The sequence below is a fragment of the Protomyctophum parallelum genome (genome assembly GCF_964188405.1).
Source record: "Protomyctophum parallelum genome assembly, chromosome: 16".
In the NCBI taxonomy this organism is placed as follows: domain Eukaryota; kingdom Metazoa; phylum Chordata; class Actinopteri; order Myctophiformes; family Myctophidae; genus Protomyctophum; species Protomyctophum parallelum.
Window position 1 is genome coordinate 15,825,210 of NC_139711.1, and position 27,342 is coordinate 15,852,551.

The window sequence follows — 27,342 nt, forward strand, 5'->3', positions numbered from 1 at the left end:
GTAGGTGTACTGTGTTTTGCACAAAGCGGCCTCCTGGTGGCGCTATAACAGGCCGTTCTGGAAAGTTTGGGGCAGAGGTTCATCGTTGGCATCCAGGGAGTGTGTGTGCAAAATTTGGCATCGACCGGGTTAACGGTGGCCGAGATTAGCTGCTAACGGACGGACGGACACACGGACGGACGGACGGACACACGGACGGACGGAGTGCAAAACATACTCTCCCCCCATGCCTTCGGCCTGGTGGAGACAATAAAAGAGAAGCACAAAATAAATGAATGACAAAGGCCCCAAACCAGGAGGTGGTCGGGTCACCGAGGGTTGATTATTTATATGTTTATTACGTGGCTTGGTTGAATAATTGGTCAATCACTCAATTCAGCTGAGTGTTATTTCTGGATAATGACCACTGAGCTCAATGAATAATGAATTGCATTTTTAGAGCGCTTTTCCAAGTGCTCAAAGCGCTTTACAATGGTTCATTCATTCATACATTGGGAGGTGAAGCGGCGAACAGTCGACGCCAGCGTCCTCACTTCCCACATTCACACACCAATGGTGGCAAGCTCACACGACCAACTCATTGGAGGCATTGTAGGGTTCAGTGTCTTGCCCAAGGACACTTCGACATGTGGACAGGAGGAGCCGGGATTCGAACCGCCGACCCAGGGATCATTGGACGACCTGCTATACCTCCTGAGACACAGCCGCCCGATCAATAACAGACCCCCTTAGATCTCCATATATGGAGCTGACCTGTTCTGTCCATATGTTGATCCTTCCCCATCCATCCTTTCTCTTCGATGTCTCCGTTTTGACTGATCCTGTCCATTTAAACTCTAGACAGGCCTGCCCCAAAGATATTAGTGCAGCCGCGCCCGGCAGCCGGCGAAAACTAGAGTTCTCAACAGGCCCGAAACGTAAGGCCCTCATCAAACCCTGTACACTCAAGACACTGCCCCCGCTGCCACCCTTAGATCTCCATATATGGAGCTGACCTGTTCTGACATTCCTTATGTTGATCTGACCTCATCAAACCCTGTACACTCAAGACACGCTCCATATATGGCCAGTACAGAATTCATTCCATATATTGATCTGACCCCCCCATGCCAAAGCGCCAGCGCTCGCCCAGCAGTCTGCCGTCACCCAGGTGGATGCGTGCACACAACCTCTCCCTTTAGGGAGAGACCATGTACGATCTGTTGTTTCACAGCCAACCTCTCCCTTTAGGGAGAGACCATGTACCATCTGTTGTTTCACAGCCACAACACAGTCATAACGGCGTAGTATACCGTTGCGTATATGCACAAGTTTAAGTGAATCTGAGATGAACTGGCCCAATACTCTGTAATGTGAGCCCTTCTTACCAGGCAGGCACACAGACTGGGTCCGTAAAGACATGGATTCTCTGACAGTCCACTGGCGTGCCAATGTGGCGGCCAATCAGGATTTGTCTCAGTATGCCAGATGGCCAGTGCAGAGCTCCTCGACTGATGGCTACTGGATCCCCCGCTGTCAGATCTTACCGCCAGCCTGACACCTTATTTATATTTCAGCAAAGAAGGAGAGGACACTGGAGCAGCCTGGACATTTAAGCCTTTATTCATTCTAAGGTGCTAGCAAAGGTGACTGACGTTTCGACATCTACGACACATTCCTCTGAGGAGGATGGCGTAGACATCGAAACGGACCTGTCTTGTGTTCTGGCTGAGGTAGTACTGTGATATTCCTCTTCTTCACCGGATTTATACTTGTTGTGCACCAGTGTCGCACACGGCGACACTGGTGCCGCTACCCGCTCCTATGCACAGCATTGTGTTATGTGTGTCTGTCTGTCCATTTAAGCACGGACTTGTGCTCGGCTGATTGGCTGAGCACGAAATGTGATATATGATGTATTATGTATTTTTGTGTTTTTTTTTGGTGTACGACGTTGGCGCACAACCAAGTATGAATCAAGCCCAAGTGGGTCTACAGTAGTCACAGTAACATTTTAAAATCACACTTGTGTGAAGTGAGGGGCGCTATCATGCTATGCTTATCATCATACATCACATTCCAGTGCTCAGCCAATCAAATCATTTCCGTGGTACAACCACACAAAGCTGGGCATAGGAGGGGCTAGCGCCCCTCAAAAGCAGGCAGAAAGCCGGGGGAACTATAGGGCCACCAGGGGGCGGCAGTGGCTCAGGGGTAGAGTGACCGGATCCCAGAGTTAGTGTGAAGTGCAGTTGAGCAAGACTCTGTCTGAACCCTATTGCTCCCGGTGTGCAGGTTGGTGCTTTGCATGGTTTCCCCCGGCATCGGTGTGTGAATGGGTGAATGTAATGCGGCACAATCTCTGTAAAGCGCCTTGGATAAAGGCGCTACATAAATGCACCATTTACCATTTATAAACGTCTAAAGCTGGTCATTAAGAAATTAATACATAATAGTTTGCAGAGGGATAAACTGCATGATGTGGATAAACACATAAGTACATACACAGATGCATGCACACTCACTCACATGGCACTCATTCACGTACAGTACTGTAGCTTGAGGGTAAAAACAGCAGAACAATTCAAAGCAGTAAATGGTATTGATGAAGTGGTGGTAAATAGATAAGTGGTTTGGAGAAAAGGGGGCTTACTGTCAGTCAATACCACTCATCTGGTATTCTTATCACAGTTGCAGCTAATTCAATAGTAAGGTTTCAAATCAAAGGAGGAGAGCCTTCAAACGAGACTTCAAACTGGACTTTCTCTGCTAAAAACGTATGTTTTAACTCACTAAAACTTGTGCTTCAGAGTAGACTACCACCAGTTCATTCTACCAGCAGCCGCATGAGAGAATTTCATTGCTATTGGTTACAGTGAGTTACTATATATCTTCACGCAGTCAAAAAGGCTGTTCTAGACGCCTTTCCAGCCTGCCAAAGAAACCGAATCAGGGGATAACATAAACACTCACACACACACCACACCACACCACACACAGTATTCCCATTCTACCCCAAACCGCCATTCCAGATTATCTTACTTGATGTAGTAGGGCACTTTGTTCGGGGAGATGGCACGCTCCCATGGTATCTGCACGGAACCTGCACAGGCACAGAAGAAGGGAGAAAATCGATGAGAGAATAGAGGCATGTGCAGCCACGAAATGTCACTCTTCCCCCACCGATGGGGCTGTGGGTATTATTTCGGAGCATCATAACAAGAGGCGCGCCGGTTCAACGACACACAATAGCCGAGGAAGGCAGCCCTATTGTGTCGTGCTCCCCGAGAGTTTCAGGATATCTGGCAGGAGTTAATAGAGTTGGTAGGGAGGTGGACCTAGTGGAACGAGCATGGCGCCTGGAGCATCTAATCTGAACCACGGGGGGTTTGGCATGAAAGGGGACAGAATATAAATAGGCTGGATGTACAACGCGTGCACAAACACACACACACACGGTGACAATTCACAGAAAGGCAGAAAACATATCCTGTGCTCATTGTTGCATTGCTACATTTTGGACCCACACACGTTCTCACATATATAGTGTCCTTTTATTGTGAGCGAGACATTTGAGGACACTAGGGATCCGACATTGATGTCGACATCCCACATGCTGTAGTCTGGCTGCTGTAGTCCGGCAGCCGGGGTGGACGGGTGTGAAATTTGGTATTTATAGTTTTTTTTATGCATTCATGAATCCACTTGCTGACCGGCTGTTAGTATTGGGCAATTTTTTATAGGGGTTTCTTGTGACCCTACCATTAACATCCTATGGCAGGCAAAGATGTCCAAATGTCAAACTTTCCTTTTGCTTTAAGTAGCATGTGACATGTCAAACTAGCCATAGCCATAGCCATAGCCACCCAAAATGTGCTGACCTCATCACATTTGTCATAATTGCAATGGCCGTTTTTACATGTCATGTCACATGCTAAGTTTGACATTTTTGACAATTTGTCGGCTGCCGGACTACTGCTATGCAAAGGATATTTGGCCTTTAATTGTTTTAAATAACATACTAATGAATGACTACTATTAATTTCAGCATTTACTGTAAAGGCCGTTTCAGATGGGGAGCGAATGACGCAGGCGTTCTGTAGCGTGGGGGAAAAAAAGCTCACCACAATCCAGGTGTAGCATGTGTGCAACGAGCATGTGTGCAACGAGCATGTGTGCAACGAGCATGTGTGCAACGAGCATGTGTGGGACAATTTCATGGGACTACGCCCGTGAAAATACGCCCCTCAACTTCTCCGCGCTTCCAACATAAATGCAAGCCTCTCATTGAAAATTAATTACTATTAGGCCGTGTTGGGACCCATGAAAAAGTGCTTAGAAAATGAGTTTCGTTCCCATGTCAAGCGAACTACGCATTCAATGCATTTTTTCATAGATAATACCCTTCTAGACTTTGGGTTAAAAGTTCTACTCATAAAAACCTGCTGTTTTTTTTTAAAGCCATAAATGTATAAACAGTGTATAACCAAAAAACGAAAATCGTGTGCTGCTGTTTTTGCTTGTAAAATGTGTTTTTGGCAACACAGTTTTTTTCTCAAATGTCAAATGCATATACATAACATCTGACATAAGTATTGGTGCCTTTAGTTTACTCATATGTGAATTTATATCATGAAATGTAGCATATTTGTTAAAGAATATGCTTCAACTTAAGTGTTTGCCACACAGTACAATGAAACCTACACAGTAAATTGTGCCAAGAGCTTATGTTTCATACATAGAAAATGTCTCAACCTAATGTGTAATGAAAGGTAGAAAAGAAAATCAGGGCACCTTGGACCAACATGGCAGAAAATCTATCAAAATGTTACCACGCCCCCTAAATTGGAATAATGCAAAGAAATGGACAAGACTAAAAATTAAAGTACTAGAGGTCAGAATTATTACAACATATGGTATGAAAGATTTATTTATTTACAAGTTCCGCAAAGTGTCACAGCATCTGTCATTTGTACATCCAACCCCCCCCCCCCCCCCCCCCCCCAGGAAATATATGAAAATACAAAATAGCATACAAATGTCATCATCCCATGTACCTCTTTCTTCTGTTTCCTTTGACACATTTTCACAGTCCTGGCAGTGACATAAATCAGTGCAAGACAGTTTTGCAGACATACATGAACATCTTTCAGTCTCACATTTGCTTTTTTACAATTACAGTGGACTACCTGCAACACACTATCAGGGGCAGGATTTCTAGTCAGCCATGTTACTTTTAACTCCCCATCCTCCATGCCCCATCCACTGCCAATGGGTGAAGGAGCACACATCCTACTAGTCAGAGAACGTCTCATCACTGCTGCTTGGTAGTTTGCCCTTTTGCAATGTTGGTGGAGAGCATCACTTGTTGGGGGAATGGACAGTTCTGGCAAAGCTGATGATGCCGTACAGAATGATTTGTACCTTGCATCCTGAAACAAGTTCTGTGGCCCTTGTCTTTTAGATTGTGGATTGTGTTGAAGGTAGGAGGTGCTTTCAATGTGTAAACTGACTTCGGCAGTGGCTGTCTGTCTGGTCTAGACATTGTTTCAACAACAGAACTTTGTAGCATAATGCCATTTGTATGGTGAGTAGTTCCACAACCTGACAGTGTCTCCTCCCCAAAATCAATGTTATCCCACACCAGTATGGTAGGTGCCTTCTTTGAGAACCCCTTAGGAATTTTGTCTCTGCCCTCTAGAAGTTGTAGTTGAGCTAGGCTAGTGTCTAGACTGACAACTGTCTTCCATGAAGCACAGTGTCCTAATCTATTCAGTAGTGACAGAACATTGGATGAACCTGTTAAATGGCGAACAGTTAGACCAAGACACAGTGACTTAGGCGTCTGCTTCCGACCTTTAGATGCACAATGTATTGACAAACAGATAAAACTTTTAGGTTTACATCTTCAGGAATATCAACATAACAGTCTAGTGTTGGTTCCTCTGTTGCACCTATAATCCAGGAAATTACATTGAATAGTTCAACTGGCACAACAGATTTTGCTTCAGAAACATTCAAATCCTCTGCTGTGGGAGGCCAAGGGCATTTCATACCGGGAGTTTCATTTACAAGTTCAATATCAGTCCTGCACTATACAGTGTCCTTGTGTGCTCTGTAGTTTGTCCAGATGTGTGTTCATTGTCACTTTCAGCTTGGCTTACCTCGGTTGACTCAGTTGTGGTCGTGTCTGATGGATAGCCTGTCTAACAGTGTATCTGCTGATAATGTTTCAACAAAAACTAGTTCAGAGATGTTGCGTGTTGCAGCTGGGGGAAATCACGGGCCAACCGCCTTTTCAGTTTATCCTGCCTGCAAAATGAAAATATAGAAAAAGACGGGCACAAATGTATAAATAAAGGGATTTTTTCACAATGAGAAACAAATTAATTTAAACATAGTGTCATAGCCTTTCTTGTGAGCGAATAAATCAATAAAATTGAAACTTTTCAGTATGAAAGAGGTTCTTTTTTGTTTACTGAACTGTCAAGGACACAGTTACCTGTAGTCTGAAGCATCAATATCCTCATTCTTCTTAACAATGTCTATGAACTTCTTCCTTAGTTGGTTCATTTTCAGGATGACTCGTTCGCAGAATATGTTGTAGCTGGCAGCAAAGGGTTGTTAATTTCTGAAAACACACACACACACACACACACACACACACACACACACACACACACAGACAAAAAAATACTTAACATGTGCAAAGGTGTCTGCTGTCAACATTGTATCTAAAGACAGCCAAAATACAGAGTATATATATAGTATCACACATTTACAATTCAAAATGTAGGTGAAATTTGTTTTTGTATCTTCTATCCATTATATGGTTATGTAATATATAAATAACAGTGACCTGCCCCCTTGATCTCCATGCATTCCTAATAATGTAGTAATTCAATCAGCAGTGTTTCAGTCTCTGTTCTGTAGATAAACACTTTTATCAATGATAAGTATAATATAATATAATAATATATAAATGCACTACATCACAAGACCACCGCCTTTCTATCTGCAAACTTCCTTACCCAAAAAGACATGATATTCAACATATTCAACAGAGTGATCCCACAAAGCCTTGGCCTCAAACACAGCACATCAAAGACCTCTGATCTAATGGGGAAATGATAGGTCTGTATGTAAATACCGGTAGCACAGTTATCGTCATAATCAATATTTCACAGTCCAAAACTGGCATGCATTTTCCTAGCCCTAGAACGGCTCTTGTTGTTACATACAGTATGTACTGTATGTAACAACAAGAGCCGTTCTAGGGCTAGCATTTTCCAGTCCAATGTTAACGTGTGTGTGTGTGTGTGTGTGTGTGTGTGAGAGAGAGAGAGAGAGAAAGAGAGGGAGGGTGGTCGCTTACCTGACAGACACTGCTTCTGCTTGTGAAAGCTTCTTCCGTTTTCCAAAACAGTAATATATTTGTCCACAAATGATGCAGATGGCTGGAAGGACATGGCCAGCAGAAGGGACGGGCAAACCTGTCCGAGAACGACGTTTCTTTCGGGGGGTTTCAGACGTGACTGTCCGAGGCAGCGTTCTCCTTCTTCCCCCTGCACCGTCTGTGTGCAGCGTTTCTCGGCCAAACACAATCGTCTTTTACAAATAAAGCGACAGTAACACGTGGCGTGAAACACAGCGTCCTCGTTAGAGTCATTTGATTCCCTTTTACGCACTTTTCCCCGCTGTTTTGGTTTATTTTTCCCCTCTTGGCTGGTTGAACTGGTGGCCGCCATTGCTCTAATATTATTATGGGAAGGGAATAAAGCTGCTACGCGATTGGTCCACGTGACCAAAACAACACCACTCCCCTTGCACATATTATTACGCCTTGTAAGAAATAGTCCCGTTTTAATTCGCGGATTATAAAATAACTGCAGGGCGGGACGAGTAGAACTTTTTTTTTTTTACTTTCTACCTATAAATCTCTTTTATGGAGAAAAAATTGTGTAGTCCCCCTTCCGTGGGAACGGACCTGAACGAAAAGGGACCTCACAACACGGCCTATATGGCGCGTCAGTCGCTCCCCATCTGAAAAGGCCTTAAGTCTCATTTTAAAATGAGCTATTTACTATGAATAACTGTTGCCTGTGGCTGAATCTCTCATGGCAGTTTAAGTTAACCTTGGATTCTTTAGTTTTATACTGTATTTGAGTTTGTACAGGTGGCTTCAAAAACCACCTGTAAAACCCAGAGGACTAGTGGCGATGTAGTGGCAAGCTTTTGATGATTGGCTGGCCCTATACAGTCCTATATGCCCTGGTCAGACCAATATACGGCTAATGGGAAACTAAGTCCTATATGCCCTGTTCAGACTATACGGCCAATGGGAGACTAAGTCCTATATGCCCTGTTCAGACTATACGGCCAATGGGAGACTAAGTCCTATATGACCTGTTCAGACTATACAGCCAATGGGAGACTACTGTAAGTCCTATATGACCTGTTCAGACCAATATACGGCCAATGGGAGACTAAGTCCTATATGACCTGTTCAGACCAACATACCGTACGGCCAATGGGAGACTTAAGTCCTATATGACCTGTTCAGACCAACATACGGCCAATGGGAGACTAAGTCCTATATGCCCTGTTCAGACCAAAAAAAGCCATTGCGACGCTGAAACAATTAAGCAGCCACCAGTAAATTCCATTTCATGTCTTGTTATTTGTTATAAGCATTCTACAAAGCCTAGGTGCCATTTAAATGAGTTACCTTACCCGACCTATCATGTCTGAGTGTGTGTGTGTGTGTGTGTGTGTGTGTGTGTGTGTGTGTGTATGTGTGTGTGTCTCTCTCTCTCTCTCTCTCTCTCTCTCTCTCTCTCTCACACACACATTCATAGCACTATGGGAATTTCCGTGCCTAACTGTCACAAAGAAAGAAAAGAAAACCTGCAAGCTGTGCAACTGGCAAAACCTTGTTGTTGTACTCCTACCACAAATGAATAATGCACATGCGTTGAAGACAATAGGCATCAGACAATAAAGACCAGGAGGAGAATCATGTACTCCCAATTGGTAAAACGTAGCATTACCACTTGAACTGAACTGTACAAGATCTCCTCAAAAGCTCATTTAATTCAACTTTCCCAAAGTTGAATCTGGACAAATGGACGGTTGATACATCTATAGCTGTCTGTCTATCTAACTACTTTGCAAGTGCATACTGACACCATGATGTGGCATGCTGCTGTTCTTGTTTTTGTTCTGCACCTCTGCACCTGGTATAAGATATACTGTATAAAACAATATTCATAATTTAGTTGTAAGCCCCCAGAGTCCTCTGCTGAAAACCACTTCCAGCATGCCTGTGTATGTAAGAGAGATAATTGTGTCTGTGTGTGAAGGCCTAAATGTGTGCGTGCGTGCGTGCGTGCGTGCGTGCGTGCGGGGGAGAGAGAGAGAGAGAGACAGAGAGAGAGAGACAGAGAGAGAGAGAGAGACAGAGAGAGAGAATCAGAGAGAGAGAATCAGAGAGACTAGAGAATGTGTACACAAGAGAGTATTATAAGAGGAGAATGTAGCCTACCTATAAATAAATCTATAATGTATTGGATAAATTAAAACTAATAATTAATAATACTTTTGAAAGCCGTTCGTATTTTCCTACACTACAACACAGTTCATTATTCAAGTTCAAGTAAAAAAAAAAAAAAAATTTGATTAACTACACAAAATCACGTGTTAATCGTGATTAAAAAAATTAACTTTTTTGTGTGCTGTATTCATTGTAATTTAACTACAACCACACGCACGTGCGTGGACACACAGACATAAAGACTCAAATGCTGAACTGCCAGTTATAGAGCTGTGTGACATCGCTGAGCCAGCATGACAGCAGCAGCACAGGATGGGTTTGGAGGAGGACAGCAGAAGACTTTCCTCAATTTCCCTACCTCTCACACAGCGATACACCATGGACTCTACGCACGCACGCACACGCACACACAAAATATAATGAATCACTCTTTGAAGGGCAGCAGGTACACTGCCGGAAAAGAGACACAATCCTCAATTTAAAGTCAGTCCTGCTCAGATGAGAGCGGTGATTTGGGCCAGCTGCAGCCGGCATCACCCGGGGAGTCTGCTGTTACCATCGCAGACACCCACAGAGACACACATCCCCTTAACCCCCTAAAACATCTTTGAGACATACTAATGCCCATTATTTCCTTTCCAGTCCCCCTGTGATGTCATGTCACACAATGCAGCACAGATTGCATGGACGGCATGTGGTGGTGACTTCAAACAGAAGAAGAGGACTCTCTTACTGGAGAGGAAGTGCTGTGATCCAGGGCCAAAGTCTCTGTGAGCGTCCTGGAGCTGCTTGAGCCGCTCCTCTATGGAACCCTGCAGAGACACACATGGACACATGGGTTCTCATCTATGGAACCCCAGAGAGACACACATGGATTCTCCTCTATGGAACCCTGTAGAGAGACACTCATGGATTCTCCTCTATGGAACCCTGTAGAGAGACACTCATGGATTCTCCTCTATGGAACCCTGCAGAGAGACACACATGGATTCTCCTCTATGGAACCCTGCAGAGAGACACACATGGATTCTCATCTATGGAACCCTGCAGAGAGACACACATGGATTCTCATCTATGGAACCCTGCAGAGAGACACACATGGACACACATGGATTCTCATCTATGGAACCCTGCAGAGAGACACACATGGATTCCCCTCTATGGAACCCTGTAGAGAGACACACATGGATTCTCCTCTATGGAACCCTGCAGAGAGACACACAGAGACACACATGGATTCTCATCTATGGAACCCTGCAGAGAGACACACATGGACACACATGGATTCTCCACGCAGCGCTCCATACACTCCTGTAATGGTCGACATCTTTAGCCGCTTGTATCTCGGAATTGAAGCTCAGATTTGAGAAAAAGTATGATCTTTAGGATGTCAATAAAAGCCTCGCTCGTCGCTCCGGTTAGCAGATTAGCGTGTTGCATGCTAGTTTAGGTCCGGATTGAGCGACGGTCCGCGTGCGATTAATACTTCCGGTTCAAGATGGCGCGTCACAGGACCCGTGATTTGTAATTTGTTTGTGTAGTTTTTGCGTGGCAAGGTCTACCGAGGTGCCCCAAAACATGCCGGCATGGAATGTTACTCTGTTCCCTTCTCTCTTTTCTGTCACAAACACCTGCCAAACGCACAGTTCCATCCATGCACATGCACATGCACACACGCACACAAACAAACACGCAGGGACACCGTGTGCTTCTTCCTCCATTTGTTAACTGCAGAATAATAAATGGAGGCTCTTCTTGCAACGGCCTTTGATCAGCAGAGGGTGGGGAGGCAAAGACAGCGCAAAAGCATCTGTCTGCCTGTTGAAATGAGGACAGCAGTCTCTCGTTGCACCACGAGTGTCAGAGCAGAAGAAAACAGCTGACGGGAGTGAGGATTGGGATGTGCAGGGGGATGTGTGATGGGGAAGTGGATGGAGTGAGGATTGGGATGTGCAGGGGGATGTGTGACGGGGAAGTGGATGGAGTGAGGATTGGGATGTGCAGGGGGATGTGTGACGGGGAAGTGGATGGAGTGAGGATTGGGATGTGCAGGGGGATGTGTGACGGGGAAGTGGATGCCAGCGCCGCTACACGTGTCGATAGGCAGTGAAATTGCGTTGGCAGAGTAAAGTTTTCGCCGGCCTTCAGAACAACGCTCCTCATCAGTTCTGGTACTCCCCAAATGGGATTTTAGCCTCCTAATCCTGCTCCATTTGCAAGGTATTGGATTTGCTACATGAATCGTTGTCAATTGGGTGTCGAAACGCCGCCACAAACAATTGTCGGTAATTTGATCGGGCTGAGCCAGAGAAAGAGAGAGATAAGGGGGTGGGGTGGGGTACAGTGCAGTCATTTAGAGCTAGTTCAATGAAAACTGCTGTATTACTGCTGTATTCCGTGAAATACAAACATCACCTTTCACAAGAACATCGCTCTCCAGCCCAAAGAATCAGCTATAAATAATAGTAACACCGTAGGTCGCATTTACTTTGAAAACCTGCATATCCGTGTGTTAGTCACGACTCCATATATGGCAAGGCCTTGTGACATCACGCCTCCATATATGGTCAGGCCTTGTGACATCACGCCTCCATACTGTATAGTGTATATGGTCAAGCAGTCGTGACATATCACGCCTCTGACACGTCATGCCACCATACTGTATATCCGTAGAAGCAGAAAGCTGCTTCTCCATATTGTTTTGTTGCCATTTGTTTAGGCCCTTTGAGCAGGCTGGCAGTGGAGGACCTGAGGGGTTGGGGGGGCAGGCAGTCGTGGAGGTAGACAAGACCATTTATAAGCTCTAAATATAAATGTAATATAAAGTACAAGAATTTTTTAATAAATCCTAAAAACAACCAGGATGACTTGAGCTATTATGACTCAAGCCGTGGAACATTTTCAACATGCTGTGAAAATGTTACTGCTAACTGTGCAGATTCGTTCAATCCATTTGGCTATACAAACAATTTGGGCTGCTATAAGGAAGACAAACAACCTACATTACCCGCCATTGCACACTATTGTGATATCAACCTTGGCAAATGCATGTTATTGGCATTGGGGAAGGGAAAATCAACCAGGTGCAGTGGGACAGCACTGGGAAAGATGGGGATTTAGCATTTATCATGTTAATTAAGGGAAAATTAGGACAGAGAGAGAGAGAGAGAGAGAGAGAGAGAGAGAGAGAGAGAGAGAGAGAGAGAAAGAGAGAGATGCTTCATTGTTCTTTGGCACTGAATGATTTAGTGATGCCAGGTTAGCACAACTTACTGAATTTAAAGTAAACCAAAAGAGAGATGGGGAACAAGAGCAGAAGAAGTCTGAACCGAGCAGACGGCATGCGGTGGCGGTGGTACTGTGGCAGGGTGGGGTGGGTCCCCTACTATTTGTTTTTGGTTCATTAGCTGAGCTCCATCTTGCTCTAAGCAGCCATGCTGAACAATCCAATAAGTTCCAGCTTCACAGGAGACGAGCTTCATTTTGTTGCTGCCGCGATCCAAACCGTGCATTAAAATAGAGGCAGCTTACACATCAATGCATGCCGGGACGTGCAGAGAGTGTTAGAGAGGAAGGGGTCATTAGGACGAAAATAGTAAAAATAGCAGATCTACAAGCTCTCAACGCGTCGCAGTGCGACGCGTTGAGAGCTTGTAGATCTGCTATTTTGCAGTGGAGATGCGGAGATGCAGTGTGTAACGACATGGATTTCTAAACAAATTTGTTCAGCGCAAAATACTGTGTTCATGTTCAGGAGAATTCGGGAAAAAAAGCAATTCTCCTGAATGCTGCCTTCCGGCATGGCATGGAATGGAGTGGAGGGCATTTACATTTCTTTCACCAAATGCCCACATTTTCGGGAAAAGTATCGGATCGGCCCTTATTTTTCATATCGGGTCATATCGGTATCGGTGAATATGCCAGTCTAAACACCGATCCGACACAGGGGTAAGGGGTTGACACTATGGCAGGTAAATAAAATGTTGGGACATGTGGAGTTTTCTTTGGAGTTGCCCAAACTGCAAGTGCACATTTGAGTGAGGAGTCTGCTATAAACACAACACGAGATATATAGCATAGATAGCTATAAACACTGGTCACGACACTGGTATCGGTAACACAGACATTGAGGTATCGGGATCGGATCGGAAGAGACATCGGGACATCCCTACAAAAAATACATTGCGTGGCTGAAACCAGAGCCATAAAGTAATGGTTGAGATGAAGCAGTGAAATTTCCTGAAAGATACATAACGTCAGTCTTAACCAATACCCAAACGTTATGTTGTATGAACACTACGTTTTTTAAAGTAATTAAAAAACATACTTTGAATAATGAATCCAAAAAGTCAATCGATAGATTGATAGTTGCAATCCTAGTCTACAGAGGAGTGCTATTTGAGTATGTGTATAGTTTAATCTACATGGTAGATCATTGGCAAAGCAATAATACAACATTTGGGCTCCAGCTGTTGGCTGGAAATTGCATTATGCGTAATTTAACAGGTGACAAGCAACCCATTCCCCAAAACTATTTTTGGCAGAGAAAGTGTAGGAGGTACAGTATAATGTTGCCAAAAGCCCAGCATGTAGGTGCCACGGAACATGAAAGCAAGCCCTCAGAAGCAAACAAACAGTGCCAGATCAGCATATTCTATGCCCGCATTTGGTGCCGGGGCGGGCCAAAGTAAACATGCTGCTTGTCATAAGGATGGGTGATAAACGCATACCTGAAGTAGCTTCCATCTGCTGTTGAGATGCTCCAGGGAGCGGGCGTTCTCCATGGACAAGTGTACGTCCGAGATGGCCAGCTGGTGGGCCAGGTCGTTGATTTGCCTCATGCCTTCTTTCACCTGGGTCAGTTCCTCCTTAAACAACTGGAGGAAAGAGAGACAGAGAGAGAGGGGGGGGGGAGACAAGGGCACAGTCGGACAGAGAGGGAAAGGTTCAAGGTTGGTTGTACTTTATTGTAACATCTTTAAACTCTTTTCTCTTTTCTCTGCCTTGTAAAGCACTTTGCGATGCATTTCTCTCATTCTGGTGAGTAACCTACCTACTGTAACTTCCGCTGTGATTGGCCGAGCTTTGCATAACGTTTGTAGTAGCTGTTCAATGTATGTTTTACAATCATTTATAAAGACATAAATTACCTTGCAGGGGCAGAAGACCAAACTATTCAAGCATTATAGAAAATTTCAAATTACTTTTCAAGAGAGTCAAGGAGTCAAGGAAAATTGGACAGAGGTTGTAGCAAAGGGTCAAAAGACCAATTACGCATGATCACAGTGGTAACGTGACATTGTAATTAGCTGACAATATTAGTGGAAGGGGCCTACGTAAGCAAACCACACTTTTTTCAAAATTGCGGAAATAATTCTAGTTATTGTTATCATCTTGTGTACAGGTACATAAGAGTAAAACTTATTTTTGTTTGGCTTCCTCCAGACAATGCAGCAGCATAGATAACATCAGACATCAATCAATCACAGCAAGCACAGTAAACAAAGGGCTTGAATAAAGAGTGCGAGACAGAGAAAACAAAGAGTAAAAATAAATAAAGAGTAACCTATGTGCATGTGCATGTTTCTCCTGTAGTAACAAAGTAGTAAAGCTGATGTTCCATACAGTATATATACAGCAAAATAAAAATAAGCTTAGAAAGGTGCAATTCGAGAATATGTTCCACACATTTAGTTTAGAGAGGTGCAGTTCGAGTATAATAGTGCAAAAGGTAGAGAGTGAGATGTAGAATGTTGGGGGAAAGAGGGAGAATTAGAATAAGGAAGAGACAAAATGATTAGGGGTGACAGAAAAACTAGTCAACGAGGCAGATAAGTCCACATTGATTTCTTGCAAATCTACACAGCCGGTGATCCATTTGATGACTGGCAGAGTCTCCGGTAGGAGACTCAAATAGTCTCCATATTCATCAAATTACTGGCTTAGGATTGCGACAAAAACAAAACAATCTCCATGAATTCAAGGCTTTATGGGTTGTGTAATTGATAGAAAATAAGTCATTTTGGGGATGAACTATGAATTTCAAAAATGTCCTTGTCACAAAATAAAATCACAAGTGAGTGGCACTCTTATCATCATACATCATCATACATCACATTCCATGCTCATACACAGACACACATACTGACATACACACAAAGCTGTGCATATGGGGACCCCCATGGGGGTCTTGACTCACAGGTTGAGAACCTGGTCAAAGTCAGCCTCGAGGTGTGTGGTCAAGTCTCTGCAGTTTGTCATTGTTAATAATACAGAATAGAATAGACTCTTGTTCAGACTTGTTCAGGCTCGAAGCTTTACCAGTAAAAAGTAAAAACCTTTTACTGCACTCGGGAGTATCAATTGGTGTGTGGTCTCTTTATTCTTGCATTGTTACTGATGTATTTTTTCTCCAGCACCCAACCTAGTGCTGTAGGTTTTTTTTTTAGATGTGCATGTTTTTTTTGGTTGTTTTACAGCCTCTTTATCTACAGAAACGAATAGACACTTCAGCACGCATTATAAACAAACCTCAGGATAAGGGAGAGATAATCGTAGTGCCATCAAAATAGTCCAATAGAGCGCATGCATAAAGTGAGTGGCAAATCGAGAGGCAAAGTGAGTGGCAAAGTGAGTTTAACGTTGTGCGCGTGCGTATGCGTGCGCGTGTGTCCTTGCACGTCGTGTGTACACATTTTGTGCATAGTGTCTCCGTATATGCAGATGAGACCATCTGACACGGCAGCCGTGGAGAGCCAGCACAGCATGTGCTCATCGTGACTCGTGACATCTGTCCAAAACAGTGACATGATGTTGCCCTCACTTCTAATGAGCAGCGCCGCTCAATTATAGCCATACGCTGGTCACACAGCACGCCACTCAGTGACGACCACACAAATCACCACACCGTTTGTTCCATGACATCAAATCAACGGAGGACTAGTCGTAAGCCCTGCCATATCTCCACGACGACGAGGGAATGTCAGAACATTCCTTCGTCACCACCAGCTGCCACATCAGTGCTTCTCCATGCATCTGCGAGCGTGCCGAAACGTACAGTTCAAAAGCACAGTCAAATGGAGGTCTCATCAATCTCCGGTTCTCTTTGAGGCGGGCTTATACACAGAGTTCAACCAATAATTTGTTGTCGCTTATTTTTTGTGATGAAAGCTGATTTTGTGTTTTGTTTTGATGTTTGTCACAGCGTGCAACTTTGGAAGGGAGGGAGGGGTAGCCGAAGGCAAATAATCTCAAGAGAGACAATTAACACAACTTGTCAGATATTAGCAATTCATATGTGGGATTTATGCACATGTGCCGGACCATTACTGGTCCATTTTTACACTCTCAAGACCTAAATCGTCACTCAGGCCTCGTAGTGCAGTGTGACTGTTGTCTCTCCCATGCAGGTACCTTGGTTGCGTCTATGTGGTCCTGCAGAGAGTCAATGAAGAGGTCTCCCACAGGCTCCCAGGCGTCCCGGACCCCCTCGGCCTGCTCCAGGGCCACAGCCAGTTCCTCCATGGCTGCCTGGGTCTGCAGCAGGCGCTCCAGGGTCCTCTCCATATGCCTGCACAGGGACCAGAGGGTCACTTCTACAATGGAATTCATTACACCAATTTATATACTCTCTGGCTGAATATGTGACCAATTATACAGTATACTCACTGGCTGAATATGTGACCAATTATATACTCTCTGGCTGAATATGTGACCAATTATATACTCTCTGGCTGAATATGTGACCCCTTGCAAGCACACAAATCCTTCACAATATTCAACAACTGATGTGGATTATTTTTATCATTAATTTGCAGAATTAATTGCGTCATTCCCAAATAAGTTTACAAACCTTAAATTACTTTGGATTGAGACTGACACTCATGTGACACACTCATGTGAAGTGAGGGGCGCCTTTGGGGGCACACACAAAATCCATAGACTTGGCTTCCACATGAAGTCACAGGGGGCATGAATAAGACAAACAGTAAAAGTCCATAGACTTGGCTGCCACATGACGTCACAATGAAAAGCCAGGGGTTGGCTTTAAATGGCTTTAAAGCATCTTTAAAAAGTGTTACTTTTAAACCACTGCTTAGCTTTATACTAAGTGTAATGATTACTTTTGATAACCACATAATACTCACGCACACGCACACACGCACGCACCACGCACGCACACACACACCTGACCCTAACCTCTCTCTCTCCCTCATGACATTGCGTGCGTGCGTGCGTGCGGTGAATGTGAACACAGGCTGACCTGTGGCGATCCACACAACGAGCCGTCAGCTTCTCCCACAGGTCGCTGGCCACGTTGGCCTGTTTCCACACTGACCGGCTGACGTTGAGGATGCGATGGCGAGGTGACACTTCTGCAACGGGGGGAGTCATCAGACGGGGTCATTGGGAGGGAGAGGTCACAGGAGGGAGCGGTCACAGGAGGCCGCAAAGAAAAGGAGCAAGCAAGAGACGAAGCAGAAACAGATCACGAAACGGAACATTCGGTTCAGCCTGAAGTTTGTGAGAAATGGAGTGGGTGAATCTCAGAGATGCACAAACAGAAACAGAGATGGAGAGGAGGGGGCATTCAAGAGGAGGATAATAAGTTCATGGAGGCGCCAGAACATTATCCAGGCGGGAGGAACCAGCGGTGGAGGCTGGAGTGGCTGAACCAAACAACGCAGTTTGAGTGGGCGGAGGAACAGCCCAGCGTTGTGGATTATTGATCGGAGCAGATGGTGCTGCAGAGCTGCATGAACTCGAGCTAATTGCTCGAGACCACCCCCACACACACACACACACACACACACACACACACACACACACACACACACCCCCACCACAAACACAGTGTGACACCATTGGACAGAATGCCGCTAAAACAACTAATGGAGGATTTCACCTGCATGGGTCCCACCTAATGAGCTCCTGTGAGCCATGTGAGCGGTCACCGTAAATGAGATGGATCTTTTGGCACCGGCTGCACTTGGCACAGGGTGGGAGGGGGGGTGATGCATAGGGGTGGGAGGGAGGATGATGCAAGGTGCAGACCTTTTCCATCGGGCAGCGTCTCCTCGTGCTCCTGGAAGGGGTGTTGTGCCAGGAAGACTTGGGCTGACTCCAGAACAGAGTAGATGGACGGACCCCTGGACTTCACATCCTCCATAAATGCCTGGGGAGAAACAAGGAGACAGACAGAAAGAGATGGAGAGAGAGAGGGAGAGAGAAAGAGAGAGTTAATTGAGAGTGATGGACAGGAGGGTGGGATAGAAAAGAAAAGAAAGGGGGCTCAAGAGGAAAGAGAAGATTCAAGGCATGCTGAGGAGATGGAGATGCGCTCATAGCATATACTGCACACGGAAAACTCCAACGTGCTTATGAGAGAACAGAATCACTCATTTGCATACATGGGTTACCAAGGGGCGTACATTACTCACACTGGCACTGTTCTTATATACTCAGACTCTCTCTCTCTCTCTCTCTCTCTCTCTCTCTCTCTCTCTCTCTCTCTCTCTCACACACGCATGCACGTACGCACGCACCTACAGGGAGACAAAGACTGAATTACTGACAGGGGCGGCACACGCAAGCCTCTGCAGTGGTCCACTTGAGCTGCAAAGGTCCTTTGCAGAATATGAGGCCCAGGCCTGCGTTGGTCAGATCGCAAAAAGCAGTTGGCATGAGAGTCCAGCTCCGACCAGCAGCACTGACCCACAAGAAGCAGCGTTCCCTATATGCAAATAACCACAACCCTGAGTTCAGCACAAGAGAAAATACACAGGCCACTGACTGCATTAAAAAAGGCGCACGCACGCACGCAGCCACGCACACATGCACGCACGCACGCACGCACACACACACACAAACACACACACCTTGTACCTTGCCGCTAATCTTTGTACTCCATAAAACACATTGCATTAATAAGTCAAAGTCATTTATTTAGCGGAAGCCAGTGGAGTCAATCCTCTTATAGCATGAAGAGATTACTATTTGGGAATGGGGAAAATCTCCTACATTACTAATTGGAATTGGCGGTGTGGTGCAGCACGATGGAGACGGTGTTTGCAGTGCCATGCATGCTAAAGCTGCAGCATCGCGGCTCGCCGGTCCTGATAAAACCTGAGCCAAGCCGAGGTAAAAGGGAAGCACCACTGATCTGGCACTCGGCAAGCAACCCATGCAAAAAAAAAGAGTGCAACAGCGCACACCGGGAGGCTGTGACTGGAGATAAGATTCCTGGTGAAGGGAAACTTCATTCCAGGCATTCCAAATGCAAGTGCACTCTACTGTATGTACAGTACTGTATTGACTCTCTCACTTTCTATCCATCTCTGTGTAACACTCCCTCTCATACTTTATTCTTATGCCACTATAGTCACTCACACTCTTCCTCTGTTGCCTGCCCCCTCTGCCTAGTTAAATCCTCCTTTTATTGTCTTTATTCTTGTCTTTAGAAGCTTTGCCACCCAGAGTGGGAGATGATGACCAGGACTCCAGGAGCCGGACAGCCGTATCGTCTTAAAACTTTAAATCCGGCTTCACACTGAGAGGCTTTGGCCTTTGGTGAAGGAACATTAACAGAAACGTCTTTAGATCATATTAAGATACATTAATGCACAGAGGAGGAGGAGGAGGGGAATCAGAGGAAATTACTTCATTGACTCCATCTGAACATGATGGAATCCCATTTAACCCCCCCCCCCCCCCCCCCCCCCCCACACACACACACACACACACACACACACACACCCCAGCATGCACAGACCTCACAGAGGAGAAGAGATGCTAATCCCCCCCCCCCCAACACCCTCCCCCCCTCTGCAGATTCTCACATCCCAATACATTCATATCGCAGAAAACACGTATGCATTCGCGCACGCATGCATGCCGTGCACACACGCACACCAAAAGACATACATAAATCCACTTAAGATCAATAATTCACATTTCTTGAGACACTTTAATTCTCCATAGAAAACGGGGATAGCAATTTCCCTCTCTGCCTTCTGAAAAGTTTTAGCGCAAGAAGACACTGGGGGAGAGAAGAATCTTAGATTATAAAGAGTGCCTTGGTGAGAGGAGAGGAGAGGAGAGGAGAGGAGAGGAGAGGAGAGGAGAGGAGAGGAGAGGAGAGGAGAGGAGAGGAGAGGAGAGGAGAGGAGAGGAGAGGAGAGGAGAGGAGAGGATTCATCTGTAACTAACTACTTTCTTTAGCAGGTTCATGCCTCAGCAAGAAGTAAAACAGTTGTGGGAGGGAGAGTTAATGTACTGCACAACAGCAACCATAGCTTTAAACTAAAGCGTGAGAGAGAAACGCTTGGGGGGAGCTTAAAAAAAAAGACAAAAAGAGTGTGGACAAGTCTGGAGCCGGCGCACCTGACAGTGGTTATAGGAGTAGGACGAAGGCTATACAATACATACGTCCCCCCGGTGGGGTGAGTTAGCACGGCGCCCACCAGAAGCAAAGAAAGCGTAGATAGGCAGCCCGCCAACAGCGTAGCCTACATTTTCTAGGCTTTAAATTCTTTAATCCATGTTTTGATCGGATCGCATCGATAGCTGTCTCTGGGTGTAAAGTGTGACAGTGGCCGCGGCCATATTGAAGATGTGCGCACATTCACTAACCACTTGTATGTGCTGCTTTCAATGGCCTGTATCTCCAAATCGGCGCAATGAATGTCGTTTCTGGTGACAACAAGGTTTTTCAACGGCCGACTGTGCCACTGTGATACTCGCGGTCAGGTTTTTTCTGCACCGAGCGAGAGAACAACCGGTCAGGACACCACACACAGGATTTTGCGGCCCTGGGTGGGTTAGTAGGGTTAGTAGGATACAACAGCAGTGACAACACACAGAAATCAATTGACAACTAAATAAGAAAAAAGGGGTAAAGGAAAAAAAAGAGTAAAAGGGGGGAGGGAAAGAAGGATACAGAGAAAGAGAGAAAGAGGATATGAGGGTGATGAAAGGAGAGCGGAGGAGGAGAAAAGCATGAAGTAGTGACACGGAGAGACTGTAGCATTGCAGCAGTTGGTATTGTATACGTCCTTTTAATTGGGTGGCTGATTTAATCGGAGGCAGGGTATACCCATCAGGCTGGGCAAGGAGAGCAAGGGAAGGCCTCCCAGTGTCAATACCAATATCCGTTCAGAGACGCTGCACAATGTGACAGCACGGAAAATTACAACGAACACTGCAACACAATGTGTGCTCATTTAATGCAACGCTAGAAAGGAACACTCTGGATTTTGCAGCGAAGGACGGAAAGAGCACTCGGCCATGGTGACAGAACCAATTACCAAGTGCGTGTGTGAGTGTGAGTGTGTGTGTGTGTGTGTGTGTGTGTGTGTGTGTGTGTGTGTGTGTGTGCTTGTTTGTGCACTGTATACAGTACAGTTCCAGATGGTGAGAAATATTTGAGAAGATTAGTAGGAAAAGAGAAAAAGTAAAACCCCAACATCTGCTAGAATCCCTGACAGGGAATCTCCAAAGTACTTGTTGGGGGGGATGGGGTTGCAGAGGAAGAATGCAAACTGTGTGATTGTTTGTTGCTCTCACTCTTATTTCAGCAAGCGTGCTCGCTTACACACACACACACACACACACACACACACACACACACACACACACACACACACACACACACACACACACACACACACACACACACACACACACACACACACACACACACACACACACACACACACACACACACACACACACACACACACACACACACACACACACACACACACACACACACATACACACACACACACGGCTGGGGAGAGTTACAGATCACAATTCAGTTTTTTCATGATTCTGCCATGTATCATGCTAAAACCCAACTTGATATTTTGTCTATATTTTAACTTTAGGTCTGGTAGATTAAAAGTAGAAATACCACAATGTCTGTGTGTGTGTGGGGGGGGTAGATAACTATCTACCATGCAGAGTCTATAGGGGTTCAGATCCATTGCGGGCATCAGGCTTGGAGAGGCTTCTACGATCATCCCATCGCCAAGTCCCTCCCCAACCTTGGTCCTTGTCCAAAAGGCACGGTATTTCTCCATATAAATAATCAATCATTTCAGTAGCAAGAGCTTCAAAATGTCTTCTAGTCAACCAGGCCTGCAGTAGGATATGCACTGGACAAATGTGCATGCATGACATTATTTCAATAGAAATACGAGAGGAAATGACAGTATCCAACTCAATCAACTTTAACGACCATCCCACAGGAGTTTTCATGTAATGCACAGTAAGACTATATATATGCAGGGCTCGACGCTTAGCATTTTTCCAAGTAGCACGTGTGCGCCTAAGTTGAAAAATCTAGTAGCACACAAATTATTTTAGGAGCACGATGAAAAATGATGTATTTTTAAGGGGCGCCCTCCTATATACAGCCTTTGTCCCCACACATCTCAAAATGACCCATTGACAATCAACAGAGAAATTACGTCAAAATTCAGCTAAATATGACAAATTAAATGCCATTGACATTTAAGGGAAAATGTATGTCATATGTAAACGAGCAAATCAGCTAACCAATCACTGGCAACAGGCATTCTGATTGGCCAGTATGAGATGATATCTGATGACGTATGATGACAAGAGCGCCCCTCACTTAACATGGGTGTGATTTTTCTTTAATGAAGTGATATGAGGTAGGGGTGGAAAATAATATGTCAAAATATTATATCACTATCTTTTCAGCAATTATCACAAAATAGTGATATTCATCATGATATCATTGTTATGTTTGTTTTCATATAATCTATATAATCAATTTGTTTTATGCTAATACTTTGTAGATAGATCGATAGTAGCTCTGTTCCATACCTCTAATACGTGCAACACATTAGAGCTTTGGACCAGAGCTAGATAGAATATGTTGCTCATGGATGGATAGACAGGCTATCCGTTTTTATCCTGCTGTTCTGTCATGTTAGTGTGACATTCAGACAGTGCAGAGGCTGCTCGATGGTGAATTAGTATTGTAACATTCTCCTTGGCTTTGACTGACTGACTGATATTAATACGGTAATCCAGCCAGTTCGGTCATTCGCATTATCATTTATGCTGGGCACACGCTTTTGTAAGCAAGGGTTGTTTTTGATAAACATCAATCCGTCCACTCCATGTGTGCGCGTGCGTGCACGGCTGTACGCTGTTTCACCCGTGTTTGGTTAAAAGTTTGAACTTTGAACATTACAAACAAACTTTGCAAATAACGTTTCGGGGTCCAAGCAATTCCCTCTGAATCTGTGCTATCATGCTAATGCTATCCTGCTGAGTTCGCGCCGTCTTCGCTGCTGACAGTCAGCAAGCAGTGACAGGGAAGAGAACAGAGCAGCAACACAGTGAGGGGAGGGGCGGTGGGAGCAAAGGGGACAGATCTTCAAATGAACACCGAATTGAGCCTCGACACGTTGTTAGCTTGTAGCTCTGCTCTTTTTGGCGAACGACACCGCCGTTCAGAAATATAAATTTAGGTATAGAACCGCGACTATAGAATGTGCACTTGCTGTAGACAGAGACTTGTCTTTATCACGATTGAATGGTCAAATCCTGTAGTCGCACCTGTGCTACAAATCTAATTTTACAAGTCGCACGGTGATATTCTTTGTCGCAAATGCGAGTACCTAGTGGCACTGTCGAGCCCTGTATATATGCAGTGATTAGTGACTCCTACAGGCTAGAGTGGTGGGGTGTAGTATTCTGTATGGCATGTTAAGATCCAAAACAACTGTTGACACACAAGATGCTAAGAGGAAATGGGAAAGTGATCTTGAGGTTGAAATTTCAGACGAGGTTTGGTGTGAAATATTTGAAAATGCCAAAAAACTTTCTGTGTGTAATAGAGCTTGGTCGATTCAGCTAAGAACCATACACCGATTACAGATCTCACCTAGCCTTCGCCATAAAATGAATCCTACTCTATCTCCTCTCTGTCTTAAGTGTAAAACTGAAGAGGGAAATTATATTCACTGTATATGGTCATGTCATAAAATTAAACGATACTGGTTGGGTATCGTGCAGCAATTGAATGAGATCTTTAATATGGAGTTTGAACCCGACCCTATGTGTTTGATTCTTGGGCTGCCTGATGACAAGATTGTTAACAAGTTCCATACACGTCTGTTTAATCTCTTAACTTATGCGGCTAGGAAACATATTCTGTTGTCTTGGATTAATGAGAAACCACCAACAAAAAAAGATTGGCACAAAATAATCATGCAGTGCATGCCGTTGGAATTCCTGACCTGCATGCTACGCTCCACCACAGATACCTTCTATAAAATATTGGACCCATATTTGAGATTTGTGGGCCCTCAGTTAGCTACCACCTTGACCATAGGGTTCCTGGACAGAAGCGATGCCACTAACCTTGATGGATAAAGTTATGTATGTTATTGTTATGTATGTATGTATATATATGCATATCTTTTATTTTCTTTAATTTTCTCTGGAGTTGTTAACCCAAATAGACTTTCAAGCACCAAACTGAATGTGTCCATATTTGTATATTATTTTTGTATAATTATTTTTTTGGTATAATGTGTATAACTGTGTCCTTTGTGCCACAACGTGCCTGAGCTGAGCTGTCTCTTTTTGTTTGTTTGTTTTGTTTTTCATGTCTTTGTCATTGTCATAAAATGTAAAAATCAATAAAAATATTATTGAAAAAAAAATAGATGCCTCATTGGTCGATGCAGTTCGTTGGAGCTATGTGAGTTGAATGAGTGGCAGAAGAATTTACACTGGGGGAGGAAGTATGCGCCGGAAGTGTGGAAGGCACGTTACGTCACGCTGACACTTAAGTGATTACTGGCCAATCACAGCGCATCTTTTCCGGGACTTGTAGGGTATAATAGCAGTGACAACACAGAAAGAGAGTTTCTTCCCTATCCTTAACAAGATAGAGGAGGCCAAATATTTATGGGGCAGAGTCCAGGCTTAAACTTATGGAGGCGAATATGACAGAACTGCTGAAATTGCAAACGCGACTCGTGACAAGGATGACTGACCAAGAGGGTTATTTGAGACAATTTGTCACAAACCACTAACAAAACGGCTTTACAACCTGGTGGAGGTGGCAACAAAGGACTTATAGGCAGAGACGGGATTCCCTGTGTTTGTGCTTAAACCCCCGGGGAGGTGAGGATTCAATGCTTGACCTGGCAGACAGCTAGGACCACAGGGAGGACAAGGATCTATCAGAACCACACCAGACTACAAGAAGAAAGAAAACGGCATGCCTTCAGGAGAGAAAACGCGGCCATCTGAATCAAGTTAAGTCCTTACCTAAGACCACACTGGGCGCTGGCGGACACCAGGAAAGACAAACAAAGGTTTAACTTTTGTTTTTAGAGCCCACTGTTCTCATGGGATGTTTAGGACTACTTTAACCAGCAGACTAAGAAAAGCAAACAACGTCACACTGATATTAAGAATCAGCATGCTGGGCCGGCACAAAATGAACCCCGTCGCTCGTAAGATGCAATGGAAAGGTGGTCACTGCATTCACGTAAATAATGGGTTTGTCTAGTAAGAATTCAAACAGTGCATTTTTGGTTTGGGGTATGTAATTTACCTCAACGGCCCTCCACTGTCGACAGACAGTTTGTTAGTTATGTAATTTGTGGCACAGGTTATTGTAATGAAAAGGGGTGTCCAAACAACCGTGAAGTTAGGATCACTTCATATTATGTCAATGGGGTACTCAACCCAATAAAGAGAAGAGAGAGAGAGAGAGAGAGAGAGAGAGAGAGAGAGAGAGAGAGAGACACACAAAGAGAAGAGTCTGAAACTGTAAACTTTAAATGTGTTCTCGTCCTCTTAAAAACAGTCACAGAAGAGAGTGGCAATATTACATAATATAAGGAAGGGACCATTACAAAAACTATACTGGCCTACTCGGGAACAATGAGAGGAGGCTCAGGCTATGGATTTGGGGCGTCAAATTGACGTAAGATAATTTGGTATTTATACAGCGCGAGCGCTGAGCATGACAATTGCATCGGTTGGAAAATAACATACACTAATTGCATGCTCCTTAGTGGTGTTGTGCGCCTGTGGAAGATGGTGCCCTGAGGGAGGACGGGCATGCACGCTCACGGCTCCACGCTCCATTTATCCCTCATCCACTAATGTTATTTGACTCTTTACAAAAACAGAGCAGGTGGTGCTTCTTAATGCATTTTTCATACTTGGTTGCGTGCACTGAAAATAGCTGATGTGAGCTTGTAGATCGTCTATTTCCAAGCACACAACTAAGTATAAACCACCCTTAAGATTGATATTGAATAATTCATATTAGTACATATTATGCAAACTGTGTTCAATACTTCTATCTGTGTGAGAGATGCTGTGTCATGTCCATGCTCTGAAGTCTGAACTATATTAAGAACAAGAACGTTTGATCCAATGTTCACTATGTTGTCTCAAGTCTCATATGTTATGATGATTAAACACATTTGAGATTTGAGCCAATCAGCTTAAAAGGCCAAAGGGATATAGAGAACTACATGATGTATTAGTAAGGACATGAATATTTCTGTAAACATCTGACAACTGCATAAAGACCAAATACCTTGAATAAGTAAATTTCACTGTGGAAGGAGGTAAGAAGGTGGAGAACTTAAAAGAGGGTCCAAGGCAGCTCTGTCCAGTTGAAGTAAAAACAAAGGTTAAAAAAAACGACCAATGCGTTTCGGCCTGCATGGGCCTTCATTGTTATTTGAAACCCTCTCCAAAGAGCACCTGTCTACAGTTTTCTCTACAAATAAAGGACC

At 44.5% G+C, this 27,342-nt stretch overlaps 1 protein-coding gene across 4 annotated transcripts in view; it reads right to left on the reverse strand.

The window, feature by feature from the left end:
* The window catches only part of drp2 (dystrophin related protein 2), a 200,136-nt gene that overhangs the window by 64,744 nt on the left and 108,050 nt on the right, over nt 1–27,342 (reverse strand). For all 4 annotated transcript variants that reach the window (XM_083785282.1, XM_083785283.1, XM_083785280.1 and 1 more), the window contains 6 exons: nt 18,587–18,707; nt 17,796–17,907; nt 16,946–17,102; nt 14,263–14,409; nt 10,266–10,344; nt 3,022–3,082 (listed from right to left, as the gene is read on the reverse strand). In XM_083785282.1, the coding sequence (XP_083641408.1) occupies nt 3,022–3,082; nt 10,266–10,344; nt 14,263–14,409; nt 16,946–17,102; nt 17,796–17,907; nt 18,587–18,707 (677 nt within the window). The remainder of the gene's footprint in view (nt 1–3,021; nt 3,083–10,265; nt 10,345–14,262; nt 14,410–16,945; nt 17,103–17,795; nt 17,908–18,586; nt 18,708–27,342) is intronic.